The 24,932-nt window shown below is 42.2% G+C and overlaps 1 protein-coding gene across 3 annotated transcripts in view; it reads left to right on the plus strand.

Annotated features, from left to right (window-relative positions):
- The window catches only part of Sestd1 (SEC14 and spectrin domain containing 1), a 97,061-nt gene that overhangs the window by 41,298 nt on the left and 30,831 nt on the right, over positions 1 to 24,932 (plus strand). For all 3 annotated transcript variants that reach the window (XM_038337026.1, XM_038337028.1, XM_038337027.1), the window contains exons 3-9: positions 1,496 to 1,604; positions 6,449 to 6,539; positions 10,702 to 10,815; positions 14,568 to 14,681; positions 15,950 to 16,047; positions 18,875 to 18,930; positions 21,300 to 21,511. In XM_038337026.1, coding sequence (XP_038192954.1) covers positions 1,496 to 1,604; positions 6,449 to 6,539; positions 10,702 to 10,815; positions 14,568 to 14,681; positions 15,950 to 16,047; positions 18,875 to 18,930; positions 21,300 to 21,511 — 794 coding nt within the window. The remainder of the gene's footprint in view (positions 1 to 1,495; positions 1,605 to 6,448; positions 6,540 to 10,701; positions 10,816 to 14,567; positions 14,682 to 15,949; positions 16,048 to 18,874; positions 18,931 to 21,299; positions 21,512 to 24,932) is intronic.

Here is a 24,932-nt window from a genome sequence, read left to right on the forward strand (position 1 = left end):
CCCTTCTCTTAAAATCTTACCTCTTGACCAATACAGAAAAATGTTTTCAAACCAACACAATTACCCAAGGGCCACTATCATTGGAAGTCGCTCGTGTAATCCATTAAAAAAAAAAAATAAAGCCTATATTCTAATCAACAAAAATGCTATTGAGTCACTGCGTATTAGGTCGAAACCTCCGAAATTGCGGTTTATTGATGTTAGACAAAGTGGTTCAATACTAACAGTTGCATAGAAAATAGCCCCTTATTGCTGTCATGCCATGAATCGCATTTCTGTCACTAATGGAAGTCTTTTTCACCTCAGGCTTTTCAGTTTTTAGTGATGAATTGCTAGAGATTATACAGAATTGTTTTTCTTCAGGATTTGCTGGTGTTTAGGCTTCTAAAACTATTGTAAATGTCGGTTGGTTCTGACAGGAGGCTTCAGCGTGAATTTAGCAGAATTTTGAAAGATGTCGGTATGAATAAAAGCTCTAAGTCGTCTGTGTCCTTTGCAGTGCTGGGAATTGAACTCGTCACTCTGTCCACAGTCCTTGGCTGTGTGATGGTCTCACTTTGTAGTTCAGACTGGTGTTGAACTTGCTGTCTGTCTTCCGGCCTTTGCCTCTTCAGTGCTTAGGTTGCAGGTGCTCATTTTCAGGCTGGGTTCAAAAGTTACAGTTTACGCTGAGGGCAAACAGGACAAGGACGTGAGATTTCAGCGTGCTCCACTTCCTGGCTTCCGCCACGTTCCCTGCTGTGTCTTTACTCTCTTCTGAACAGTCTACAGCCAGCTGTCCTGCCTCACGCGGCTGTGATTGAGTGTGTTATTTTACTCTGAATCAAATAATCAAATAAGCATGTTACTTGCTGCTAAGCAGTCCATCACGGAGATGGGTCTCCCAGTGCTTTCTTTCCCTCTTCCACGCAGATCCACGGCTCCTCTCTGAGCGGCTCAGGCCGTCTGTCGTCATGGGGTGTTCTTTCAGCCTGGTTCTCAACTTCTGCAAGTTCTCCCTCAAGCTTCTACTTTTCTTATACTTACCACAGCTTTTTTTTTTTTTTAAGAGATCATTTTCTCTGTTGTCTCGATTCCTTTTTATAGCATTTTAATGGATTTTATATGAAGACACAGCGTCGGAAATTAGTGGCCGTAATTCATACTGTTGTTATGACTTCGAGCTTTTCTTTCCAGATGCAAGTTTGTTTTCCTGGCGAGCACTGATTGTCCTAGGCACCCAGGAAGTGTTTGATGAGCTGATTCAATTAGGCAGCAGCCTAAGTGGAAGAAAATTAAAATGATTTTGGTTTTGATGAGGATTTCGTGGATGCCTTTTTTTTTCTGAATTTTTATGTGGTTTTTGGTTTTACTATCATAAGCATTTATAAACTACAGATAGCCATTAGATATTTCCAAACGGTGTCCCCAACGTGTAATTGTTTTAATAACATTGGGTTAAGATGTCCACATTCCTTTTGAATACCTGGTAAACTTAAATGTGTCTCTTCTGTAGGAGGGAAGGACAGGCGCAGCGGACTCATCCTGACGATCCCGCTGTGCCTGGAGCAGACGAACATGGACGAGCTGAGCGTCACTTTGGACTACCTCCTCAGCATCCCAAGGTGACTCTGCAGGTGTCTTTTCCTTCCATTTCAGTATTGTGTCCTATTGGTTCTCGCTGTTGAAATATCACACACGGTTTTAGTAGGGAAATTGAAGTTAAAGACTAGAACCAGGACCTGATGGCAGCACACAGATAGAATACTTGACTGTTGGGTGCACCTCCCAGCACACAGATTTCTAAATTCGTACTTTGAATCTTTCAAGAACAGCTAGGGTAAGCATCTGTTTGCCATGGAGCCTCATTAAGAGAAATGAGGGGCTGAGGAGAGGGCTCAGTGGCTAAGAACGCTGCAAAGTCTGAGTTCCAGTGCCCAGCACACTCAGAAGAAGGTGGGTATAGCCGCTTGGGAGTCCACCATATTACTGTGCATGGCAGAGACAGGAAGATCGCTAGGGCTTGGTAGCTGCCAGCCAGGGTCCAGGCTCAGTCAGTAACAGAGCCATCACCTGATGTCCCCCTCAGGCCTCCATGTGCCCACAGTAGACACGACTGCATAAACAGGTACCGCCCCCCACTATGGGGGCCCTGAGTACCAGCCTCAGTACCCCCTCAGGGTTCAGAATTTGATGTCTGCGGCAGGAGAGGATCTGAGGTAAAAATTAACTCACGTGCATTCTCTCTGCATGTTCTTTATTTTTCATGCAAGGGGGGAAAAGTGAAGTGAAGGGGGGCATGGAGGAGAGGAAGAGGAGGAGTAAGGGGAAAAATAAGGGAAAGAAAGGAGGTGAGTGAGAGGAGGAAGTAGAAGTAGCGAGGAGAAGAAGAGTAAGGGCTGAACTCCGCACATTTGGAAAATTCTGTAGGCAAGGACAGTGATAGTATGCATATGAAAATCACAAAGAGGGCCGGTAGAACCTGACAAAGCAGCACTCAGGAAGAGGTGACCCGACCCAGGGAAGAGCCAGCATTCCAGCGGAAGTACCTGACATTCCAGACCGTCAGATAAAGCTACTAAACCTCCCTAACTCCTGGATTCCCCCATTCTCCTCATCCAATGTCTCTGTGATAACCAGCTTTGGGGACGCCCAGACTTGTTTGTCAGCAGCGGTGGTGCGCGCTGCCTTCCTGCTCAGTGCCTGTCTTCTATAGACGTTTCTGCGTGGGACTGAATCTGTGTAAATTTGACTATTAGAACAAAGAGTGAGTGCCATGGCTCCAGGGCCTCTGGTGTGGGGGAATGGAGCAAGGTCACTCCATTGCCAGAGCAGAAGTCACACTGCTGAGGTGTTTTGGGAATAAACCCATTTAGAAGGGAAGAATCATAGCTTCACACGGTTTCCACAGATATGACAGCAACTTTTCCAAAGGACAAGTGTTCCCGCAGCTCTGCACCGGGTGGTTCCATGTGGACTCGTACGCATACACTTCCCATGGATCTGCCTATTGTCTGTCAGCTGTGCATTCACTGTAGAGTCTTGTGGGCTGCAAGACAGACAGACAGACAGACAGACAGACAGACAGACAGACAGAGAACTTAATTGATGTGACCTCATCTTCATTTCATTCACTATTTCACTAGTTTGAGTATAGTCCCTAAACTGAGTGAAGGCTGTTCGTCTTCAGATGTTTTTATTTTAAAAATATAAAAACATACACAAGTTATAGGTTCTTGGATTTTAATTTTCATCATTATTGGATAAAGAAAAATCTCAAACATTCCTGTGTGCTTAAGTCTACTCTTCACCTCAGCATCCAAAGCAGGGGCTGGAGAGATGGGGTGCCTGCTGCTCTTCACTAATTTCAGCTCCCAGCACCCATTAGGTGTCTCATAAGCACCTGTAACTCTCCAGGATCTGACATCCTGCTCAGGCCTTTGAAGACAGGCGCCCCACCTCTCCTGTTCTGCTGTCTATACTCCATAGCATGCAGTGCAGTTTGTCTGGTAGGTTCATGCCAAGGCCAACCCCACACCACGCCTGCCACGCCCTCTGGTGGTGCCTCTCACAGTGCTAAGCCTTAACTTCTCTCTGGGACCCCTTGAGCCCTGCAGCTTTCACCCCGTGGTAGTCAGTCATAGAGCAGGGCTGGAATCTGCTGGAGTTCCTGCTACCTGGTGGATCATCAGGACCAACTTTTCTATGTGATGGTTGGGAGCTTGAAGCTAAGAGGCTTGGGTTTCTCACACTGATCCAAAAAGGGGTTTTCTTTTTAATTGTTGGGTTTTTGGTTGTTTGTTGAAATCAGCACAGCTGCAATTTCTGTGAAGTCTAGTTTGGAGGTATTCATAGGTAAAAGGGCTGGTGCAATGGGCCCGTGCATAAAGGTGCAAGCCTTACTTTCTGAGTTTGACACTCAGGATCCACGTGGTGGAGGGAGAAATCATATCCTGCGGATGTTCTCTGACTTTCACATATGCTAACCCCCATACAATAAATAAATAAACAAGTAAATAAAATTAACGAAAATGGGCAGCGCAGGATTAGAGGCCTGCATACTACTTTTCCATGAATCTGCCTCCTGGCTCCTGTCTTTGAGGCAGAGCTCATCTGTAACGAGGCTGCTGTGAGAAACCGCAGACCTGTGCAGTCACACTCGGCACCCTGGGAGGCTCCCCTGCAGAAGGCTCGGGAGCTGAGGCTGAGTGCAGGCACAGCAGATCAACTCAGTCTCCTGGCTTGTGTGCACGGAGGAGTCAGGTGGTCTGTAAGGCAAAGAGCCAAAGCGCTGACCTGCTTAGTCTCTGTCTCTCTGATGGTGTGCTGAAAGTAGTTCTCCAGTTCTTACAAGGATGGTTTAGTTCTTTAAGTTTTCCAGGGTTTGTGCTACCTCACTAATAAGGAACAGATTCGTGTCTGTGCATATGAAGTGGACTCTGAAGAACTTTGCTTCCATCCTCCCACATTCTAAGACACCGGAAGGTCTGGAGGGGACTGTTTAATTTGCATTGCCCCAGCTCTGTGCTGTGTAATATGTTGTCCTTAGTCAGCGGTCAGCACCTGTTTCTGTCTTTGTCTTCCTGATGGCTTTTTTCTCTTCAGAGCTCTGCATAAACCTATGTGGGCTTGTAGGACCTGCTAACTGACTATTTTCAAGGACTCATATTTGTCGAAAAACTAAATAAATGTAAAAGTGGTGAGCACGGTAGTTGTTTACAGCCAGCTTGTGGCTGCTTTGAGCTCTGTTTTAAAACTGAATCATTGTAGACCCCAGATTTGACCTGTGGTAGATGTGGAAGGAACGCCCCCGCCTAAGGAAACAGTAGGTGGTGTTCAGGCATTTAATTCTCCTGCTCCTTTGAAAGGAACTCTGCTCCCTCTCTCCCATCTTATGAGGGAACTGTAACATAGAAAGGGTTAGCACGGGCAGTGTGGCCAGAATCCTGTGGCAAACTAGAGCTGGAGACAGAGTTGGAGCCCAGCTAGTAGGCCCCAGCCTGCTGGTGACCACTGTGCCCCATGGCTGCATCTCTTCTCGCATTTTCGAGGGTACACCAGCCAGGTGAGTATGGCTGGTGCGCTTGGGAAGAGGAACACAGTATTCACATACTGGTTAGGGTAGAGGCTGGGGTCCGTGGGGACAGTGGTCTGGGCTTCATGTCAGCGCAGGAATACACTGCCGATGTATTCTGACTCAGGCGCCATTAGACATGTCATCCCATATTTAAAAGGCCTTCTCATCTCAAAGCATTGGGCTAGGAGTTAGCAGTCTTAGAAGATGAACATTCTGATATTCTGCAAGCATGTTCTCTGATGAAGATGAATGCCACACACGGCATTATAATAAAAACATAGTCAACTCAGTGCTGATATGGATCAGCAGAACTTTGAGCAGAAGAGCCCCTAGATAAAATCAAGAAATAGTTACGAGTGTCAGGGCTCTAACCCTCAGAATCCCTTGAAAGGCCTTCATGAGTCAGAAGTGAGGGTGTTTTGTATCCACATTCCTTTTACAGAGCTGTTGAACGCAGCCTTGTTACCCCAGAAAGGCTGTGAGGAGTTGGGGAATCTCACATTTTTTTGTCATTATTACATGGTATAGGAATCTTATTTATAGCACCCTAGACCATGGACGTGCCCTTTGAAACACATCTGAAATACCACTTGGTTGGCAGTTTTAAAATAGTATCTCTGGGTTGTATGTATTTTCATTTTCTATCTTAGTGAAAAATGTAAGAAAATTAAGGGTCTTTTTCAGTACACTAGAAGATTTAGTGTTTTATCCTTTAAGATTGTTACAGGTGGCATTTGCAAGCTTCATTGCTTTCACAGTATTAACTGGCAGATTAATTTATAGTATGCATTGAAATATAAGCGTTATTTTTTAAAAACATTTAACAAATGATTGTGTGACCTACATCTCAGGGTTACAGATGCTAACAAGAAAACACCATGTGTATCTGGGTGGCAGGCCCACACTGGAGCGCTTTGTCTTGGCTCCATTTCTTGCAAAGTTCTAAGAACTAGAAGACCCTGAGTTCTTGCCTATCTCCAGAGGCCACTTAGTGTCTGACTGCCCAGACTCTGCTGGCCTTCCTGGGCTTGCAGACGCACTAAGACATAGTGGCCTTCAAACCTGGCTCTTTGGTCCCATTTTTAGATGGAGATATTGAGAAACTTTAGGGAATGTTGGAATGGTCCTTGGCTTTCTTTTTAAGACCTTGGCTTACCATGCTTAGAGTTATTTTCCTTCCTGATCAGCTTGTGACTAACGCTTCTAGAGATGAGAAAAACAATGTTAGAAATGGAAAGAATACTCTGGAGAATTTTATCGGTTGATACTGTAGGTCGGACCGAGTGAGGTGATTTGCACCCCACCTGCTATAAAGCTTTTGCCTTCCTCCTTCAGGGTCATGGGGGAAGAGTCTGGACCTCATTTAACACCCATAATTGTGTTTTGTTTCAGTGAGAAATGTAAGGCCAGAGGATTCACCGTGATCGTGGACGGCAGGAAGTCTCAGTGGAATGTGGTGAAGACAGTCGTCTTAATGCTGCAGGTGATTCTTTGCCCTGTGTCTATCACTCAGGAAATGCTTTTCATTTTATAGCAGAGTACCATGATGAAAATTACAAGTACATATTATTTATCAGTTCATGCCCAGGCTTCTCAGCAGTGACTCATTTCTGAAAAGAGATTTCACACAGTACCATTGGATTGCTTAAATTCAATTTTTATATGTTTAAATTTATCAAGTAGAGTTGAGCCTCACCTTGCTGTACAAGCTTTAAAGGCTGAACATAGATTGGCGTGTTGAAGTAGTCTGAGCAAGAAAGTCTGCGGTTGTCACGAGAGAAGACTGAGAGCACAGGACTCACCTCTGTGTGCTGTGCTTTCTGGGTCCCCCCCCCCCCCCCCCCCGCTCCTTATTGGTTATACAGGAATCAAGGATGGACAAGTCAAGTTTGAAAAACTTATATGTTAGTGGCTTCTTTAAGAAAACAAAACCCACAAAGAAATAACAATAAAAATTCAGGATTTGTGATGATCACACTAAGAATTTATATCCTAGAATTTATTTCATAGCTGTATCTTTAGAACATTAACAGCTTGTAAATTCACATTTAATAAACAGCTACTAAGTCTGCAGAGTGGGGCGGGGCATCTCGTCCTGTATTTCTTCATGTCCCTCACACTGGTGTGTCAGTCTCTGGTTTGTCAGACTCAACAAACCCTTGTCTTCTGTAAGGCTACATTGTCATGTGACACAGAAACATCTGAAGGGGTGGGCTGCTCTCAGGTATCTGGTCTTCCTTAGAAGTTTCCAGAAAGGGAGATATTTCGTGACATCCCCAAATGAACCAAATTCAGTGAAAAGCATCGGTAGCCTAATTTGGGGAAAATATAATTCATTCGGCAGGAACAGGTAGCATGTGTTTGTTTTAGCGAGTATCCGTGGCATAAAAGACAGTCTGAGCGTGAGCAGTGACTAGCTGCTCCTTTAGGGCCGCACAGAGAAATGGGACTGAGCTTCTAAATCCTCAATTAGGAAAATCCTGTGTCATGCTTCATCCATTGCTTAGGACAGTTGGGTTGAGAGGATTTGAGGGATGGCAACGAGGAGAGATAATTACAGGTTTTAACTTTGGTGTCAGAGTTTAGCGTGAGTCAATACTGTCTGCGTTATTTAAGTTCAGCCTCACAAAGTTAGAAGTTGGCAAAGCCCAAGTGTTGGGCCCTGGCTTTTTCCACACGTCTGAAGTGATCCCAGATCATTTACCTATTGCTCCATTATTTGTTTTTTTTTTTTTTTTCTAATCTGTATGGATGTAGTTCCTGCCTGGTGACCAAGGAGACCAGAAGTAGGTGTTAGATCCCCTAGGACTAGAGTTACAGACAGTTGTGAGCTGCCATTTCGGTGCTGGGAATTGAACCTGGGTCTTCTGGAAGAGCAACCTCTTCATTGCTGAGCCTTCTCTCCAGCCCCTGTTGCTTCCTTCTTAAGGATAAGACTTAAATGCTTCCTCATTGGGCTCTGTCCTGAGATAAAGAGGTGTCCCCAGAGGACTGGTTTCTAAAATTGGTGCCCCACAGCAACCCCTCTGCCAAACATGTGGTGGCCTCCCAACCCGAGACTTCTCTGAAAAAGTCACTAAATTCCACTTAGGCGAGCAGTCCATTGATGATGGTCATGTGCTCTTCCTTTCATCGTGTCACTCCCCTGTCGCTGGTGAGCCCTTGGGACTTGCTATGATCTGCACTCGGATCTGTGGCAGTTCTGTAGAACAGTCAGTAGACTTAATCCCTGCTGTGCTTTCTTCCTGATGGATAATTTTGTAGACGTTTAGACTGACTCATATCTGACTTTTCCAGAATTCCCTTGGCCATTTTCTCCTGGTTAACTATCTCTATTCAGGAAGTGACTTCAGTGCCTTGATCTTGGGCTGGGGTCAGCTGTTTGGTAGTTCCCCCAGCTCCGTGAGAGCAGTCTGCCTATCACTAATGTTCTGAAAGAAGAGCCTTGTTTCCCTTGCTTCTCATAGTTTTCCTGTGCAGTGGCTTAGAAATACTGATTTTTCCATAGGTCAATAACTGAAGAAACCACACCCTAAACTTCCCAGCCTCTGTGATAAGGATTTTGAGACAGCTGAGTTCATCCTGCTTATATCTTAGCTACATCGTAGTCATTACAGGAACACTGGCATGCTGCTGTGGAAAGATCATTTTCCATCTCTTTCCAAAAAATTATAACTTGGTGCGGCCCTCGAAGGCTTAGAGTAGTGGTTGGACTATTGGGTTTAAATAAATGTCAGGAGCTGACCGTGCACAACATTTGCAAACACTCCACCACAGAACTGAATAGTTGGAGAAGAGGTTCTCGGGCCCTCAAAGTCTAATATATTTTTCATCCGGACTTTTCAGAAGTGATGTGTTGGCCTGGTCCAGAGCCCGTGAAACGGGCGAGACTGAGTCAGACACCTGACTTCTGATCCGCCTTCGTCACCTCCAGCTCTCACCTACAGTTACCTGAGTGAGATCCACTGCCAGTGAAGATTAAACTGTTTAACAGACACTGTTGGAATGGGTTCTGTATGTCAGGCACTGAGGTATAGAATGACATTCATAGATAAGTACCTGCCATTGGGAAGCTTAGGTGCCATTGGGGAGTCAGGCAGTGGGCAGTTAAGGAAATGAATGAGAAGCATCAACTGGTGGTGAGAGCCGTAATGAATGTGGACACGCACACACGCCGATGCACACACACAGATGCACACACACACAGATGCACACACACACAGATGCGCGCATACACAGATGGACACACAGATACAGATACACACACACAGATGCGCGCACACACACATGCCGATACACACACAGATGCACGCACACACAGATGCACACACAGATTCACAACATATACAGAAACACAGATACAGTCACACAGATGCACTCTTACAGATGTACACACACACAGATGCGCGCACACACAGATACAGTCACACAGATTCACACACATATACAGATACACAGATACACTCTTACAGATGTACACACACAGATACATAACACAGATACACTCACACACAGATTTAACACACTCAGATACATACACAGAAATACACAAACACACAGATACACATACTTTTATACATATATACATACACAGACACATACAGAAGTCTACACACATTCTCATACACAGATGCACACACAGACATAAATTACACACACAGATAACACACACAGACACGGATACATATATTCTTACACATAGACACACACAGACAGTCACAGATACATACACCCTCTAGATGCAGGGAAAGCCTCCTTAAGGAGGGAGCCCTCAGTACCGGACACAGAATGAAGAACATCCTGAGCAGAGGGAGTGGAGGGGCAAACACGTGAGGCGGGTTCAGACTTGCGTCCTGGGAGCTCTGAGCTCAGCGATGGTGGAGGAGCGTGCCAGGAAGAGGTGCGCAGTCAGGTCTGACGCAACAGGGATCCCGCTTGAACTGCATTAGCAGCTGTGACCAGGCATTCTGGTAAAATGACGTATAAAGCAATGAGGCCTTTGCAGAGTATTTCAGGACGTTAGCTTGGGATGGTAATAGAGCGGATGGTAGAAATGAGTAGATTGCAGGGGTTTCTTCAGGTTATACTTTTGCACAGCTTCCTGATTAAGGAGAAGCACTTAAGTTAATAATACTAACTACCACTCTTGGTCGTTCTAGAAAATGTGAAGTTGTGTTTTGTGGAAAGGTGGTTTGTCTTCTCCCAGTTACTGATCACAAAGAACCCCGACTTTCTGTGTAATGGCAGATGAGAAACCGACTTTTTGAGAAATGGACTTCTCATCTCCCGAAGAAACTCTTCTTGATGGTGGTATTGAAAAACATTTGTCCCGTGCCTTAGAAAAACCAATTTTAATAGTTTCTTACCTAAAATATGTCTTGTGTTTTACTCTAAACATGCTTTCAGCAGGATACTGTGTATAACAAATGTAATTGACATATACAGTCTGTTTAGAACTGTTCGAAAACTTCTAAATAGCTTGTCTTTCCTTATTGCTACTTAGGTTTTGAAGTTTGGAGAATTTCTTTGGCTTTCTTATTTGACTTCTTTTTCAAGTATCGTAGCATAATCGCAAGTGTCTAGTGATTTATACATCTAGTAAGTCATTCGCATGTGTAATTTGTGCTTATTCTTCTGTTTTGCAGAATGTTGTTCCGGCTGAGGTATCCCTTGTCTGTGTAGTGAAGCCAGATGAATTCTGGGATAAGAAAGTAACCCACTTTTGTTTCTGGAAAGAAAAGGATAGACTTGGCTTTGAGGTAAATATCATCCTTACAAAAGAGTCGTGCTGCATCTTTGGAAGTAGCTCTCTCTGACAGACATTGCTGCACCTGTTCTGTTAGTTACGTAGAAGCGCTAGCCCTGTGCTGTCCTGCTGTACCCTAGCTCGTATGTACTCGGCGCTCGCTCGCTCGCACACTTGTGAAATGACTGTGTCTTCCTCTCACACTGTAAAAGCTTCGTCTCCATCTGTACACTCTTTATTAACTCCTGCCTAACTGAAACCTTTGTATTTAAAGTTTTCAACCATGAGGCCATGTGGCAAGTGGGAGGCCACTCTAGACCTCAGAGTGGACATAGAGTGTATTGTCGGCCATATGCCATGTTTATTTTCAGGGTTTTTCTTACATGGAGTCAGTTTTATTAGTCTCTGATCCTGTGTGTTTAGGTCACTTTCCCTTTGGCCACCTTCAAGATTTCGTTTTGATTTTGGTTCTCAGCATTCTCATTTCGTATGTGTAGGTCTTCATTTGGTGTTTATCCTTTTGGGAGTCTCCGTAGTTCCTGTATCCCTGGACTGTGTCCTCCAGTTTAAAAATTCTCTGACACTTGGATTTTTGAAATATCTCTGTACCCTGATTTCTGTATTTCTGCGATTTTAACTATATCCATGTTAGATGATTAGAAATTTTCTCACTTTTCTTACTTGGTCTTCTGTTTGATTTTTAAACCCATATTGTTCCCTTCTTACTTGTTTAGTTCTGGGGACTGAACCCAGGGTTTTGTGAGTGGTAGACAGGTGCTCTGTTATGGAGCTGTGTCCTAGCCCAGTTTGGGTGTGTTCTCTTTTGGAGTTTTATTCAGTTTTGATCCATTTTCAGACTCTGTGTTTGGTTGTGCTGAGTTTGTTGAGAAGAGCGCTGGAAAGTTTCCTCATCTGTTGCCATGGTTTTGCTATGTGTCATTTCTGTTTGATTCTTGTATACCCAGCCTTCCGTCCATATTCACATTCATGGATTGAAGTCACATATGAAAATATTTGAAAAAGTTCCTTCTGGGATCAGGAAATGCTCCACTGCTAAAAGCGCTTCCTGAGCAGGGACCATATTTCAGTTCTGAACCCAAGTGAAAAACCCAGTCCTGGGGAGATGGGCGTAGATGGATTCCTGAGGCTGGCTGATCAGCCAGCCTGGCTTACTTGTGACCTTGATGGCAATGAGAGACCCTGTGTTTAAGTAAACAAACAGACAAAAGGTTGACTGGCACCCGAGATTCTGAGGAATGCTATCCAGGGTTGTCCTCTGGCCTCCACTTACATTGGCATGTGCATTGTACAAACAGACAGATAGGCAGGCAAAAAGAAAGACAGACATACACATATACAGACAGACAGACACACACACACACACACACACACACACACACACACACACTTTTTTCTGTATTAAACATAGCCTTTCTGCCTAAACCACGTTTATCTACCATTTGCATGTTATTAGGTATAGGTAACCTAGGGTGGATTGAAAGCATGCAGGAGCTTTATGAGGGGATCTGTGCAGATGAAGTGGCACAGTACTTAGACTACTTGAATATCTTTAGATTTTGACACTGGGGGTGATATCCAAAAATCCAGCCTCCCTTAGGCTCTAAGTGATGAGTCTTCTTAATGATCTCTCATCCGTCTCTGCCCATGACCTTTCGGTCTCTGCATTATAGCTGTCTGCATAGTTCCTGCTACCTGACACGTTATCACTTGTGTCTCTTACTCTTCATACTGTTGGCTCTGAGTAGGGACTGTGGTATTTCTTGGATGCTCTTTCGTTTTATTCTCAATTGAATATTGGGCATTTTAAGATAGTCAAAGTCGGGGTAAATAGCATTTGTGTGTGCATGTGAACCCACTTCCTTTTCTTTGTGTTTTAGCAGTGAGGGGAGGTGTCGAGTTACAGTAGCCTGGGTTGATTTGGCTCTTGGCTTTGTCTTATTGTTTTTCCCAGGGCACCACAGGCTTCAGGTTTCTCTGTAGTTCCTTTGCTTGCAGCAATGCTTGTTCTATACACCAAGTAGAAAACAGATATTTCTCCCCACTTGTTCTTGCAGCTTTGTCTTTGGTAGATTTGACTGTTTTGTGGAATTAGTGGATCCATGTGTGCTACCAATGAAAAGAAGATGGCTTTTGCTAGTCCAGAGATTATTTTCCAAACAGTGTAGGTGGGAAGTCATATCCCGAGAAGCTGAAGTCAAGAAAGCCTGGATGCTGCAGTTGGCACCAGGGAGAGCGAGCACTTCAGTTCCATAGTTCATAGCTAGGGGCTTGCAGAAAACACGACTCTGCACGAATATGAAGTGAGCAGGTGCGCCAGCTGCTCAGACTCAGGCTGTGAGCAGAATAGGGAAACCTGGTGCCTTTATGACCCTTGTCACATCCTGCTTAGCATAGGTGTCTGCTCCTGTGAATGAATAGTCACTAGCATCTCAGAAGATAAAAGAAGCAGCAGCTTTGGTCTGACGTCATAGATGTTTGACTTAGAACGGAAGTGTTTAATGAATGAAGCTTTCTGTATCAGTGCCTTTATTATTATTATTTATTTTTTTTTTTTTTTGGTTTTTCGAGACAGGGTTTCCCTGTAGTTTCTAGAGCCTGTCCTGGAGCTAGCTCTTGTAGACCAGGCTGGCCTCGAACTCAGAGATCCGCCTGCCTCTGCCTCCCGAGTGCTGGGATTAAAGGCGTGCGCCACCACCGCCCGGCAAATGAGATACAGGGTATTTAATTTATTTATTTTTATTTTTTTTGGTTTTTCGAGACAGGGTTTCTCTGTAGCTTTGAAGCCTATCCTGGAACTAGCTCTTGTAGACCAGGCTGGTCTTGAACTCACAGAGATCCGCCTGCCTCTGCCTCCCGAGTGCTGGGATTAAAGGCGTGCGCCACCACCGCCCGGCTCAGTGCCTTTATTAATCTTCGGTTTCTTTGTACACATTGTTGTCATTCTCGGACAGCCCAGTTTCCATCTTTCTCATCTTGGACAGATGCAACATTTCCCGTCGTGGGCACATTGCGGTGAGCATCCTACCGTATACTGAACACACTTTTGCCATCTGCAGCCTTTATTTCCACAAACTGACATTTGGATTTCCACAGTCACATCCAGACTTGATCCTCCCCCCCCCCCCCCCCAAGGCTGCTCTCTTAGCAGTGTGTTCCTTGGTAATGAGACTCAGTCACTGGCCCTCATCTTTGTGTCTCAATCCCTTAGTTCTGCTGTACTTTCTCCATGTCCTTCCTGGGGAGTTTGCATAGTGAGAAACTTGCCCTCTGTTGCTGTGTGCCTGCCGTCGGTCCCTTGCCCTCTCTTGCTGTATACCCACCCCTGGTCCCTCTTATGAAAGATGCTGCCTGTGTTTACCTCCCTCTGTTGCTGGTCTTCAGCATAATGACTTCCTCCCTTGGCTTAGCCTGAAGAGTATCATTTCTTTTATGTTCCCAAGATTAAACCATTCAATGTTTCAGTCCAGTTTATTTTTACTGACATCTTTAGTTAGTAAAGATCTTTTCAGGCTCCTGGTATTTTTTTTGAATATTGGTATCATCAGAATTTTTTGATAGTTTTTTTTTTACTGCTAATAACCATAATTGAATTGATTTGAAATGTTGCATTAAATAATAAATGATAGTTTGCTATTATTTTGAAGCAGTATTGCACGTTGTTTTTTTTTTAACCCTAATTCTAGTTCCTTATTTACCTTCAGACTTTAATAGTTTACTTGGTATTTTTTCTCTTTTCCTCTGTAGGTTATTTTAGTGTCTGCCAATAAGTTGACTCGTTACATAGAGCCATGCCAGTTGACAGAAGACTTTGGTGGGAGTCTTACCTACGATCACATGGACTGGCTAAATAAGAGGCTGGTTGGTATAGTATTATAAAACGATAACCAAATGCCTTTACACATGTTTGAATAACTTTCTCATTTTAGTAGTTTTTATAAAAACAAAGAAGCACATTGTGTATATCATAGTAGTGTATTGTTCGGAACCCACACTCTGTAGTCAGGGTCACTTGGCTAGCGTTTTGGTGTTAGAAACTAGGCGTGTGACCTTCATTGATGTATTTAATTTCCCATGTCTTAGTTTTCATATCTATAAGGCAGTAATAGAAACAGTACTATCTTGTGCAATTGTGAGCAAGAAAAAATAAATACGGACCCGAAACATTTAGATCAACCCCGCAGGGTACAATAGCCCTCTGTGTTAGCTGTGTTCGTTGGATCAGGATTGGTAAGGTTGCCCTTAAAGTAGAGTGATGGTCGCACAATGTCTTGAGAGGTGATCTCAATGACACAGCCCTTTCAGAAGATACTTCTCATGTGATGTATCTGCCTGTGGTGCAGTATGACAGACAGAAAGCTTCCGCTTGTCCAGACTTCTGAGGCGTGCTGCTCAGTGTCACACAGCATTGTTTTATTGAGTTGTGGAGAGAATGGTCTCTAAAGTAGCTTCTTGAGAGTGTGTGCTAACCTCGGGGAACTTTGGTTAGCCCTGAATGAATAGCCGTATCTAAACATTGACACCTCTGTCAGACAATTGTATGTCTGTTTTATTGCCTGTGTTCAGATGTGGTCGAATCCCTTCTCAGAAATACTCATGTTAAAGTTATAAGTCATTTATCTTTATCCTACAGAATTGTGTGAAAAACTCTGGACTGCTAAATAAGACCATGACCAGTATTGACTGGTGATAGAGTATGGTGAGGGACACGGTCTCTAATTAGGATTGGTGGCTGTAGCTGCTCTCAGTAACATTCATGTAGTTATAACATTTGTTATTGATATGGGTGTTTCTCACAGAAGGATAAGAATGCAAATAAGTTTGAATAAATTATATTATTACGTATTATATTTATAAATTATAATACAATAAATTATAAAAACAAATAAGGTTTGAATAATTTAATGCATTTGAAAATTCTATTGCCATTAAAACTCTTCATTACTTGCAGTGTGATTTTGTTCCGGGCTCTGTGCACTGTTGTGCTCTCTGGCGGTTGAACTGCACCGTATGACTTTCTGGGAAGGAAGAGAAACACTACTGATAGAGCTGTTGCTGTTACCCCAAGTCCTTATTATGTATTGATTTTGAGATTATTCATGCTATGTCTCTGCACTCTCCTATTGCAGGTCTTTGAGAAGTTTACAAAGGAGTCTACGTCATTGCTAGATGAGCTTGCTCTGATTAACAATGGAAGTGATAAGGGGACCGAGCAGGAGAAGGAAAGGTGGGTGGAGTTGTCTGGTGGAGGATGCCCATGCTGCAGGCTCAGAGGACCGCAGTGAACAAAACTACTCAGAACTGCCACACACAGCTAATGGTCATTTGCCTTACACATACAACGTTCACTGGACTTAAGTTGGCTTTAGAAGGGTACTTTCTGATGAGCCTGGCTGTGTTCCTTTCTCCTTGCACTGGGAAGCATTATGTTAGAAGACCATACTTGGAAAATGAAGCCATTGTCTACTCTCCTTGGTTTTGTCTTTTCTTGCAAACACCTGCACCTTGAAATAAAATTCTTACTACTTTATTCAAATTCATTAGTATTAAATTATCTAGCATAGAGAATCCTTGTCCTGAAACATGATACTTGGAAGGAGTGTGTCATTTTATCATAGTTGACATAGTAGTTGAGTTGTGTCATTAAGTCTAGCTTTCTAGACTCACTACCTTACTAGGGCGTCCGTTGCCTTTACGGCCTAGCCAGTCTTCATGTTTTGGCTGGTGGACCAGGTTCCTTTCTACCCAAGGCTAACTTTAGCACGTTAAGATACAAATCATCCCTGAACTGTTGATGTCAATGTCGCTAGAACTGTGCTTTTATGTTAGGAAGTTTGCAGGAATCCACGGCCTTCTTGTCAAGCTTGTCTTGCACCTGGCTTGAACCTGCTTTGGAACCTATGATCATGTGTCAGTCAGCTGGAATAACATGGTTACATGGATGTAAAAGGATGATAATTTTACCAAATGTCGATTAGAATGAGTTCAGAATATAAAAACAAGTAGTTTGAACTTCAGTTTAATTGAGGATACCGTAAATAGTCACAAATGTTAATCTTCTATATAGCCTATATTGTGTGACTTCTTCCTTGGAGGCATGGACAGTGTCTTTTGGTTTTTCGAGACAGGGTTTCTCTGCAGCTTTTTTTTTTTTTAGAGCCTGTCCTGGAACTAGCTCTTGTAGACCAGGCTGGCCTCGAACTCACAGAGATCGCCTGCCTCTGCCTCCCGAGTGCTGGGATTAAAGGCGTGCACCACCACTGCCCGGTGGACAGTGTCTTTTCATCCCAGGTAGAGCTCCCATGACCCACTAGAGTCATGGTTCCACACAGTCTAGCTTGTTGAACCAATAATTTTATTTAGGTTACTTATGGGCGCACGGGCGAGATGTTCCAAGACCATAGGAAGCTTATAGGTAGTTATATCACGAAAAAATTCTGTCTACCAAGTGCCAACCCCTTGTATATCCTGCAGGTGGAGAGAAGCCTCTTTTTAGTCTCTTGTGCTGTCTGATACACCCTCCTCCTTTCTCACAGAAGAATGTTAGTGGGCTAGTCTTATGGCACCCTCTTTATGGTAACAAAGCTGCTCTATTTCAAGATAGCAGTTGGTGTATCCTGCCTGGGGAACAGAGTTCCACAACACCATATGAAATAAAAATGTAAATACATATATATGGCTACATATGTGATTCATATATAGCTATCACACACACTTATTTCTCAGGAAAGATGTACATATGAAGAGGGTACCCATGGAAAATTAGTTGATGGACAGACTTTAATGCTGTGTTCTATCTCTGCTGATGGCTGCAAACCTTGCTTAGGGGCTCTGAGGAAGCATAGCATCAAAGAAGCCTGTTTAATTGCTTCTTTAGACCTCTGCATGCTTGTATGACAATAGGTCAGGGCCTCATTCTCTTTCTCTACTAAGGTGTTTTTAATATTTTGAGGAAGACTGGGAAATGCTGACTTGCGTGTCTACATGAAATAGTAATAAAATATTGTGTCTTCCAGTCTCTTTCCACACTCAAATGTTACCGTTTGGATTTTTTTCATACTCAGGAAATAGAATCCCATCCATCTCTTGTGAACTTTATCAACCTTCATTTGCTGTCTACCCCTCAGGAGGCATCTTGGCTACCCAAGAGGCAAGAGCATGGGTCAGTTAACAAATTGCAGAATTTAGTTCAGCATTTAGCAGCATGGTTTTTAGCTATAATTTAGCTCCTCTAGCTTTCTTGAATTTTCTCTTTCTCACCTGTTGCAGAAAGTGAAGGCAGAATCCAGCTTCCCAAGAAACAAGACAACAGTAGGGAAGGCGTGGCGTGTAACTGTTAGGATACCACACATGCGTGCATATGTATGCATGCTAGTCACGTTTGTAGGTTGATTTTTTGCTTCCTCTTCTGCTAAAGGTGTTTTAGCAGGTCTAAGAGATTTCTAGTTGGTGCTGTAGAGTGTTTTAGTTATATGACTCTGGACCATGTCATCTTCATTAAGGGACGGTTTGACTTTATTCTCTCCATTTTGTACCCTTTATTTCTCCTCTACATTGCTGTAGCTAGGGTCTCAGATACTGTGTTGAATGAGAATGGAGAGAGTGAAAACCCTTGTCTCCTTCTGTCTGTTGAGGTTTCTGTCCTTAAGTCTGTGTGTTCTATATTACACTTAGTTAATTATGTATGTTGAACCATTCTTGTGTTTGCTCTGAAGCCAGCCCAACTTGGCAGTTAAATATATAATCCTCTTAATGTGTTGTGGAATTTGGTTTGCAAATAGTATATCAAAGATTTTGTACATTTATTTTCATTCAGGGAAATTGTTCTCTTTTGCTGTGTTCCTCTCTTGTTTGGAACATTTAAGATGAGTTTGGTAGTAATTACTTCTTACATTATAGAGCAGTTTGAGGAACATTGGTGTTTGCTTTTTATTGATCTCATAGAAGTTTGCATCGATCCTTCTGGAATGCATGAATTATGTGTAAAACAGTTTATGAAGTAGATTTATAAGAATAGTAGAGCATTTAAAAATGATTCTTTTAATGTCTGCCAGGTCTGTGGATTTAAACTTTCTTCCATCTGTTGATCCTGAGACAGTTCTTCAGACAGGTAACGTGAAAAACAAAACATCTATTAGTGATAATAATAATAATCTAGTAAGAAAAGTATTAGCCTCTTTAAAAAAATGTATTCAGCATGTATGTCGGTAATGTAGAGAGAATTTAAAGGGGAGCTTTTCAAACTGCTTTGAGATTAATCTGATGGTGTTAGCATAATATTTAAAAATTAGTAATGACAAATTATCTCCTCCTAGAAAAACTGGATTTATTTCCTGTTTTAATAAGCTGCATTTTACAAAGTGCATTGAATTCTATCTCATTGGGTTGTTATGAAAATTATTGTATACCTGCTATGTGCTGTATTCTCTCAACAGTGTTTGAGATAATTAGATTTTTATCTCTATTTTATACTTTAAGAAATTAAGGCTTAGAGATTTAAAAAAAAAAACTAAGTAAGTAAGTTGTTCAGAATCAGTTAAGAAAATTTATCACCACAGCTCAAAGCAGGTCCAGGTCAAGAGGCACCTACTACAGCATCTTGTAATCATCTGTGTGGACCCTGAGCCCTTGGCAGGGGCCTTGTCTGTGCTTCACGCTGTGTGTGCGCTAGCCCCTGTCTGCAGTAGAGATCCATCAGCTCTAGGAGAATGAATTGGAATTCTCTCAGTGAAACACTACAACTTTATTTCTGATCTCAAAAGTTAATAGCTCCCACTGCCAACCTTACTGGATTCCAGGCGCAGATCTAAGTACTGTGTGTGTGACCTCATTTATCCTTCATTACAGTCTGTGAGGTGGGTCTTGTTACTGCATTGTTTTCAAAAGATGCAAAACCGAAGGGTAAACGATTACAGTGGGGCTGGGGGCACAGCTCCTCGGAGGCAGAGTCAGCAAGGTAACAAGGCCAGGCCCACCTGATCCAAAGTGAGTTCAGTGGAAGCCTGAGGGACTTGTGGAGACCTCATCTCAAAGTCAAGGACTTAAAAAAGAGAGATCTAGCTCAGGAATGGCACACTTTCTTAGCATGTATAGGGCTCCAGTACCTTCCTTTGTGGAGATATGGATACATATACCCACACATATACATATGCATATCCACTAAATTCTATAGTCAGAGCCTGAGCCCAGGCAGTGAGGCATCAGATTGTTTTCTGAAATAATTGCCCTGAGTGCTGTCTGGTAGAAATGCTAAGATAACAGTTGTCAGGGTGGCAAAAAGATGATGAATTCTGCTATTAAAGATATATACGGAGCCCATGCAAACATTCAGATATTTTTTAAGTATTTACACAGGTTTTTTAAACAAATGTTTTTCCAGTTATAAAATACCAGGAATAATTTTTGAAAATCTGTACAGATTTGATATATTTATCCAGCTGTATTTCAATTTTCAATATGATATAGATTTTAGTTCCTTAGGGAGTAAAGAAATACTTACAATCCATATATTGCATGTTTAGAAATTACAGGAGTTGGTCAGTAAAAGTACTATTTTTTATGAATACTTAGTTCCATGAATTACTTAAAACCTTATTTTAAGCCACTGACTTAAGAACTACATATATATATATATATATATATATATATATATATGCACTAACTTTTATGGACATTTAAGTAGGTATTGAAAGTATATAATGGAGATTTAGAAAAATCTTTTTTCATGAAGCTATAATAAAAATGCTTTCTATACTTTAAAAACTATTTAAATTTAGGATGCCTCCAAAATAAAGATGAGAACAAGAAAATTTATAATATCTAGGTATTTTTGATACCTCTGTAATAATCAGAATAGTTTTATCCTGGCAAACAGTGTCTTTATTTTTAAAATTGTAAGTGTATTCTTCCACTGCTATGGCACTCATGAGTCAGTGTGTTAGAGACATTCCTGCAGAGATTATTTCAGTATTATTTTGCACTGCTCATAAAACTTTCCTCCAGTTACTTTGATAACACATTTGCTTCTCTGGCAGCTTTTATTTTAAGTGCTGTGCTTGAGAACGGGGAGTTGAAACCCTCTGACACATTTCTTGTATTGGTAATGGAAAATCCATAGTATAATTTTCCCCCACAAACAAAGACGGTTTACTGACACAATATCTCGAGTAATTATTCCACCAAGAATCTGATAAATATATATTTACACATATTCTACATTTACTATGATAGGGTGTATATATTTACACAATTTGCCATTTGTTTCAATATTTTTCCTAGTATATATAAACGGTGTTCTCATCTGTGCACATAATGCCATTTCCTACTCATTGCGATGCCCAAAGCTTTAACTCGCCTTTCATTCTCTCTGAGAAGGCAGAGGACTGGGCTTTGAGAGCAGGGACTAGACTGTAGAAGATCGACATGTAGGGATTGTATTTTTTTGTGGGCATTAATTACAAGTATCTTTCGTTTGTAAAGGGCATGAGTTGTTATCTGAATTACAGCAGCGTCGGTTTAACGGTTCTGACGGCGGGGTCTCGTGGTCTCCCATGGACGATGAGCTGCTCGCACAGCCGCAGGTTATGAAGTTGTTAGACTCCCTCCGGGAGCAGTACACGCGCTACCAGGAGGTCTGCAGGCAGCGCAGCAAGCGCACACAGCTAGAGGAGATCCAGCAGAAGGTGATGCAGGTACGTGCCAGGCTGGGGGGCCTCATCCCTGAGAATTCCAAGTGTTTTTTCCTGGATCATGTCTGTTCTGTGACTGCCTATGTAGAGGACTTTACCTATTTCAAACTGGATTCCTGTCCTCATAGGGAGCATCTACATGAAAGTTATATTATTTCTGCAGTGGTGCAACTGATCACTAACAGAATGGATAGTTTGAAATATAAATGGTCTCTTTATAAATAAGTATAAATAGTTTGTAATATAAACAGTCTCTTTATTCATTTAATACATAATACTAGAACATGGTTGTTTGATTCGTTTTTAATTTCTAAAACTTACTGGACTATTTACTATCACTGTAATGTATTCTATCCTAGCAAAGTAGTACATGTGATGTGGATAATTCAAATATTTTATTCTTTTATGATGTTAAGAAAATGTTAAATGTACTTAATTATTAATTTTAGTTGCTTTTGGAATTGGTTTTCCTAAGGAATGTGGATGAAAATACCAGAAATAAATGCTAGACATTTCTGTTCTTTAGATTATGGTGGATTCTTATCTACTGAACAATTAAGAAAATAAATCCTTTAGTAATTTTATTTAAAGAAAAGGCGAGAGCAGCTGGGAAAGCTGGCTCAGCAGTCAGAGTGACTTCTCTTGCAGAGGACTTGGGTTTAGTTCCCGATACCCACTTCAGGGGCTCACAGTTGCTTGTGACTCAGTACCAGGAAATCTGATGTGTGTGCCTTTCAGTCCTCCACCAGTCCCTGTGCTTACATGCGCATACCTATCTATGCACAGACACACATGTACATGTAATTAAAACAAACCTCTAAAAATAAGTGAAGAAATATAAGTACAAGCAGCCTGGGAAGCTGCAGCGCTGTTTTCAAACCTAGATCCATCGATTCTCTAAGTAAATATTAAGTCTTTTTTTTATTATTGAGCTATATATTTTTCTCTGCTCCCTTCCCTTACTCTCCCCTCCTCTTTTGCCCTCTCCCATAGTCCCCATGCTCCCAATTTACTCAGGAGATCTTGACTTTTTCTACTCATGTAGATTAGATCCATGTATGTCTCTCTTAGGGTCCTCTTTGTTGTCTAGGTTCTCTGGGGTTGTGAATTGTAGGCTGTTTTTGTTTGTTTGTTTGTTTGTTTGGTTGGTTGGTTGGTTGGTTGGTTGGTTGGTTGGTTTTTTGTTTTGCTTTAAATGTTTCTTATGGTGCTAAAATACAGACTATAAAAGTAGATTTCGTTTTGTTGATAAACTTAGGGAGAAAAAGCATTAAGCACTATAAGGAAAGAGCCAGCATACACTAGGCCTTTGCAGAAGGATCATTTCTGTGGCTGCTGTAGTCAGGAAAGGCCTACTGGGAAGAAGTAGCAGTTGACTTTATTCTCTTGGAATATAGGGATGTCATCACACAGAAGAAAGGTGCACAGGAAACTTGGCCTTCATGTGGTTAGAAAATAGCATGATGAGGAAGGGGGTTTGGGGTCTTGGGTTGCTCTGGGTTCTACAGAGCATCTTCTCATGAATTGAACCATGTATAGTACCACTTTTGGAAGGTTAGTGTTTGAAATGAGCCCAGTACTCTAATGGTAGTGTGTACTTAATAAACTATACACAGGCGAGCCCAGCCTGCATTGTGGTCCAGGGCAACAGTGTCACAGAGAATAAACTCATGAATGGTTTCATAAGCCAAAGGTAATAGGTTTACACTTCCTGGAATGTGTGGCCCAAGGTAATTTTTTATCCACTGTGGCACAGAGAAGCCAAAATGTTGGATGCCCCTGCTGACTTTCTCTGTAAAGGTTGAATAAATATTTAGGCTTTATGGATCACATAGTGTTATAGTTACAGCTACTTAGCTTTTCTTTGCAGTATAAGGAATGTATAGTATCTGTGTGTGAATGTACATGGCGTATTTCCAGAAAAACTTTTGTTTTCAAAGCAAGTGGGGGCCAGATCTGACCAGCAGGCTTTAGCTTGCTGATTCTGACTGAGTAAGCTGTCCTAGGAAGGAAGATGTGAAAAAACAGTGTTGAATTCCAGGCAGAAAACTGAGGCTTTTATTTACTTTGATCACATAGAAACCAAAGATGTCGGAGCATGTGTTTAATTGTGACTATTTCTATGTGCTCGTTAGTAAGTTAAGGCAGTCTGCCTTTAAGCCCCAGGAAGCTTTAGCCTTTATGTTGGAATTATCTTTGACAACCACAGAGATGAAGTAGCACAGTGGTTGGGACAAGACTCCGGTTCTGAACCCAGGCGGTCTGGATCTGACCTCTTCTTATTCTGAGTTGGTGGCCTTGGAAGTCTTTTCTCTGTCCTGGTTTCTTCCTCCACAAACAGAACAACTACAGCAGCAAGGGCAGTAACATACCTGTTTATACCAAGACTTTTGAGGATTTAAAGAGGTGATTTTTAACAAGCTCTGGCTTTGGGGTTTATTCATAGAGGTAATATTCATCCCTCGTATGCTTTGTTAAATAGATAAGATAAAACCATAAGATTAAAGAATTAATGTATTGACAAATGCATTTTTTAAATACCCAATTAAGAGATTAGAGAAGGGAGGTGATGGTGGTGGTAGTGATGATGATTCCAGTGGTGGTGGTGACATTATAATGATGGGATGATATTATAATGGTGGTGATAAGGATGTTGATGATATTTGTAATGTCTGTGATGATAGTTAACAGATCATTGTTAAGAACAGATAAATTTCATTTTGGCTCAGTTTTTTTTTTTCTTTTAGGCTCACTTTGTAGCCTAGGCAGGCCTCAAGATCATGATTCTCCTGTCTCATGCCTTAGCTTCCTGAATGCTGAGATTTCAGGCAGGTGTGGCCACACAGGCTGTTTTCTCCAGGAAGTTTGTAAACACACCGGTGCACCAATGCTCAGCACACAGCGTTTCCACAGACCACAGCTTAGAGAAAGTTCTAGTTCCCTGGCCAGAATGGCTGTTTAACTATAACTACAGTAACGTGGATGATCTGCTGAACCATAGTGTCTTACAGATGAGGGGAATTGGTGACTATAAAGCTAATCAGAAAGCTGCACGTCTGTTTGTGTTAAAGCAGTGAAAATGGAGCTGTCCACATCACCGTACTGTCCCATCGCCGAGAGCGCGACACATGAGCAGTCAGTGCTGATAAACTCTAGCTGAATCGTCATATGCTAATTCTCAGGAACTCTGATAAACTGTGTGCTCAGCCGCCTGGTAATCTTCAGTCACAGTTTAGATCTGCATATCAGGCTTCATGAGGAATGCAAATATTCTCCCTGCTGCTTCTGTGCAGTTAAAAATCAGATTACACCTTCTCCTGGCCAAGCGATAGCTCCATTTCACTTGAGAGTGCCGTGGTCTTTCCCGTTACGGCGACAGCATTTCTGCCAGAGCTGCAAGCGTTATTTTTGGAACATTCCATAC

The sequence above is a fragment of the Arvicola amphibius genome, chromosome 7 (assembly GCF_903992535.2).
Source record: "Arvicola amphibius chromosome 7, mArvAmp1.2, whole genome shotgun sequence".
NCBI lineage: Eukaryota > Metazoa > Chordata > Mammalia > Rodentia > Cricetidae > Arvicola > Arvicola amphibius.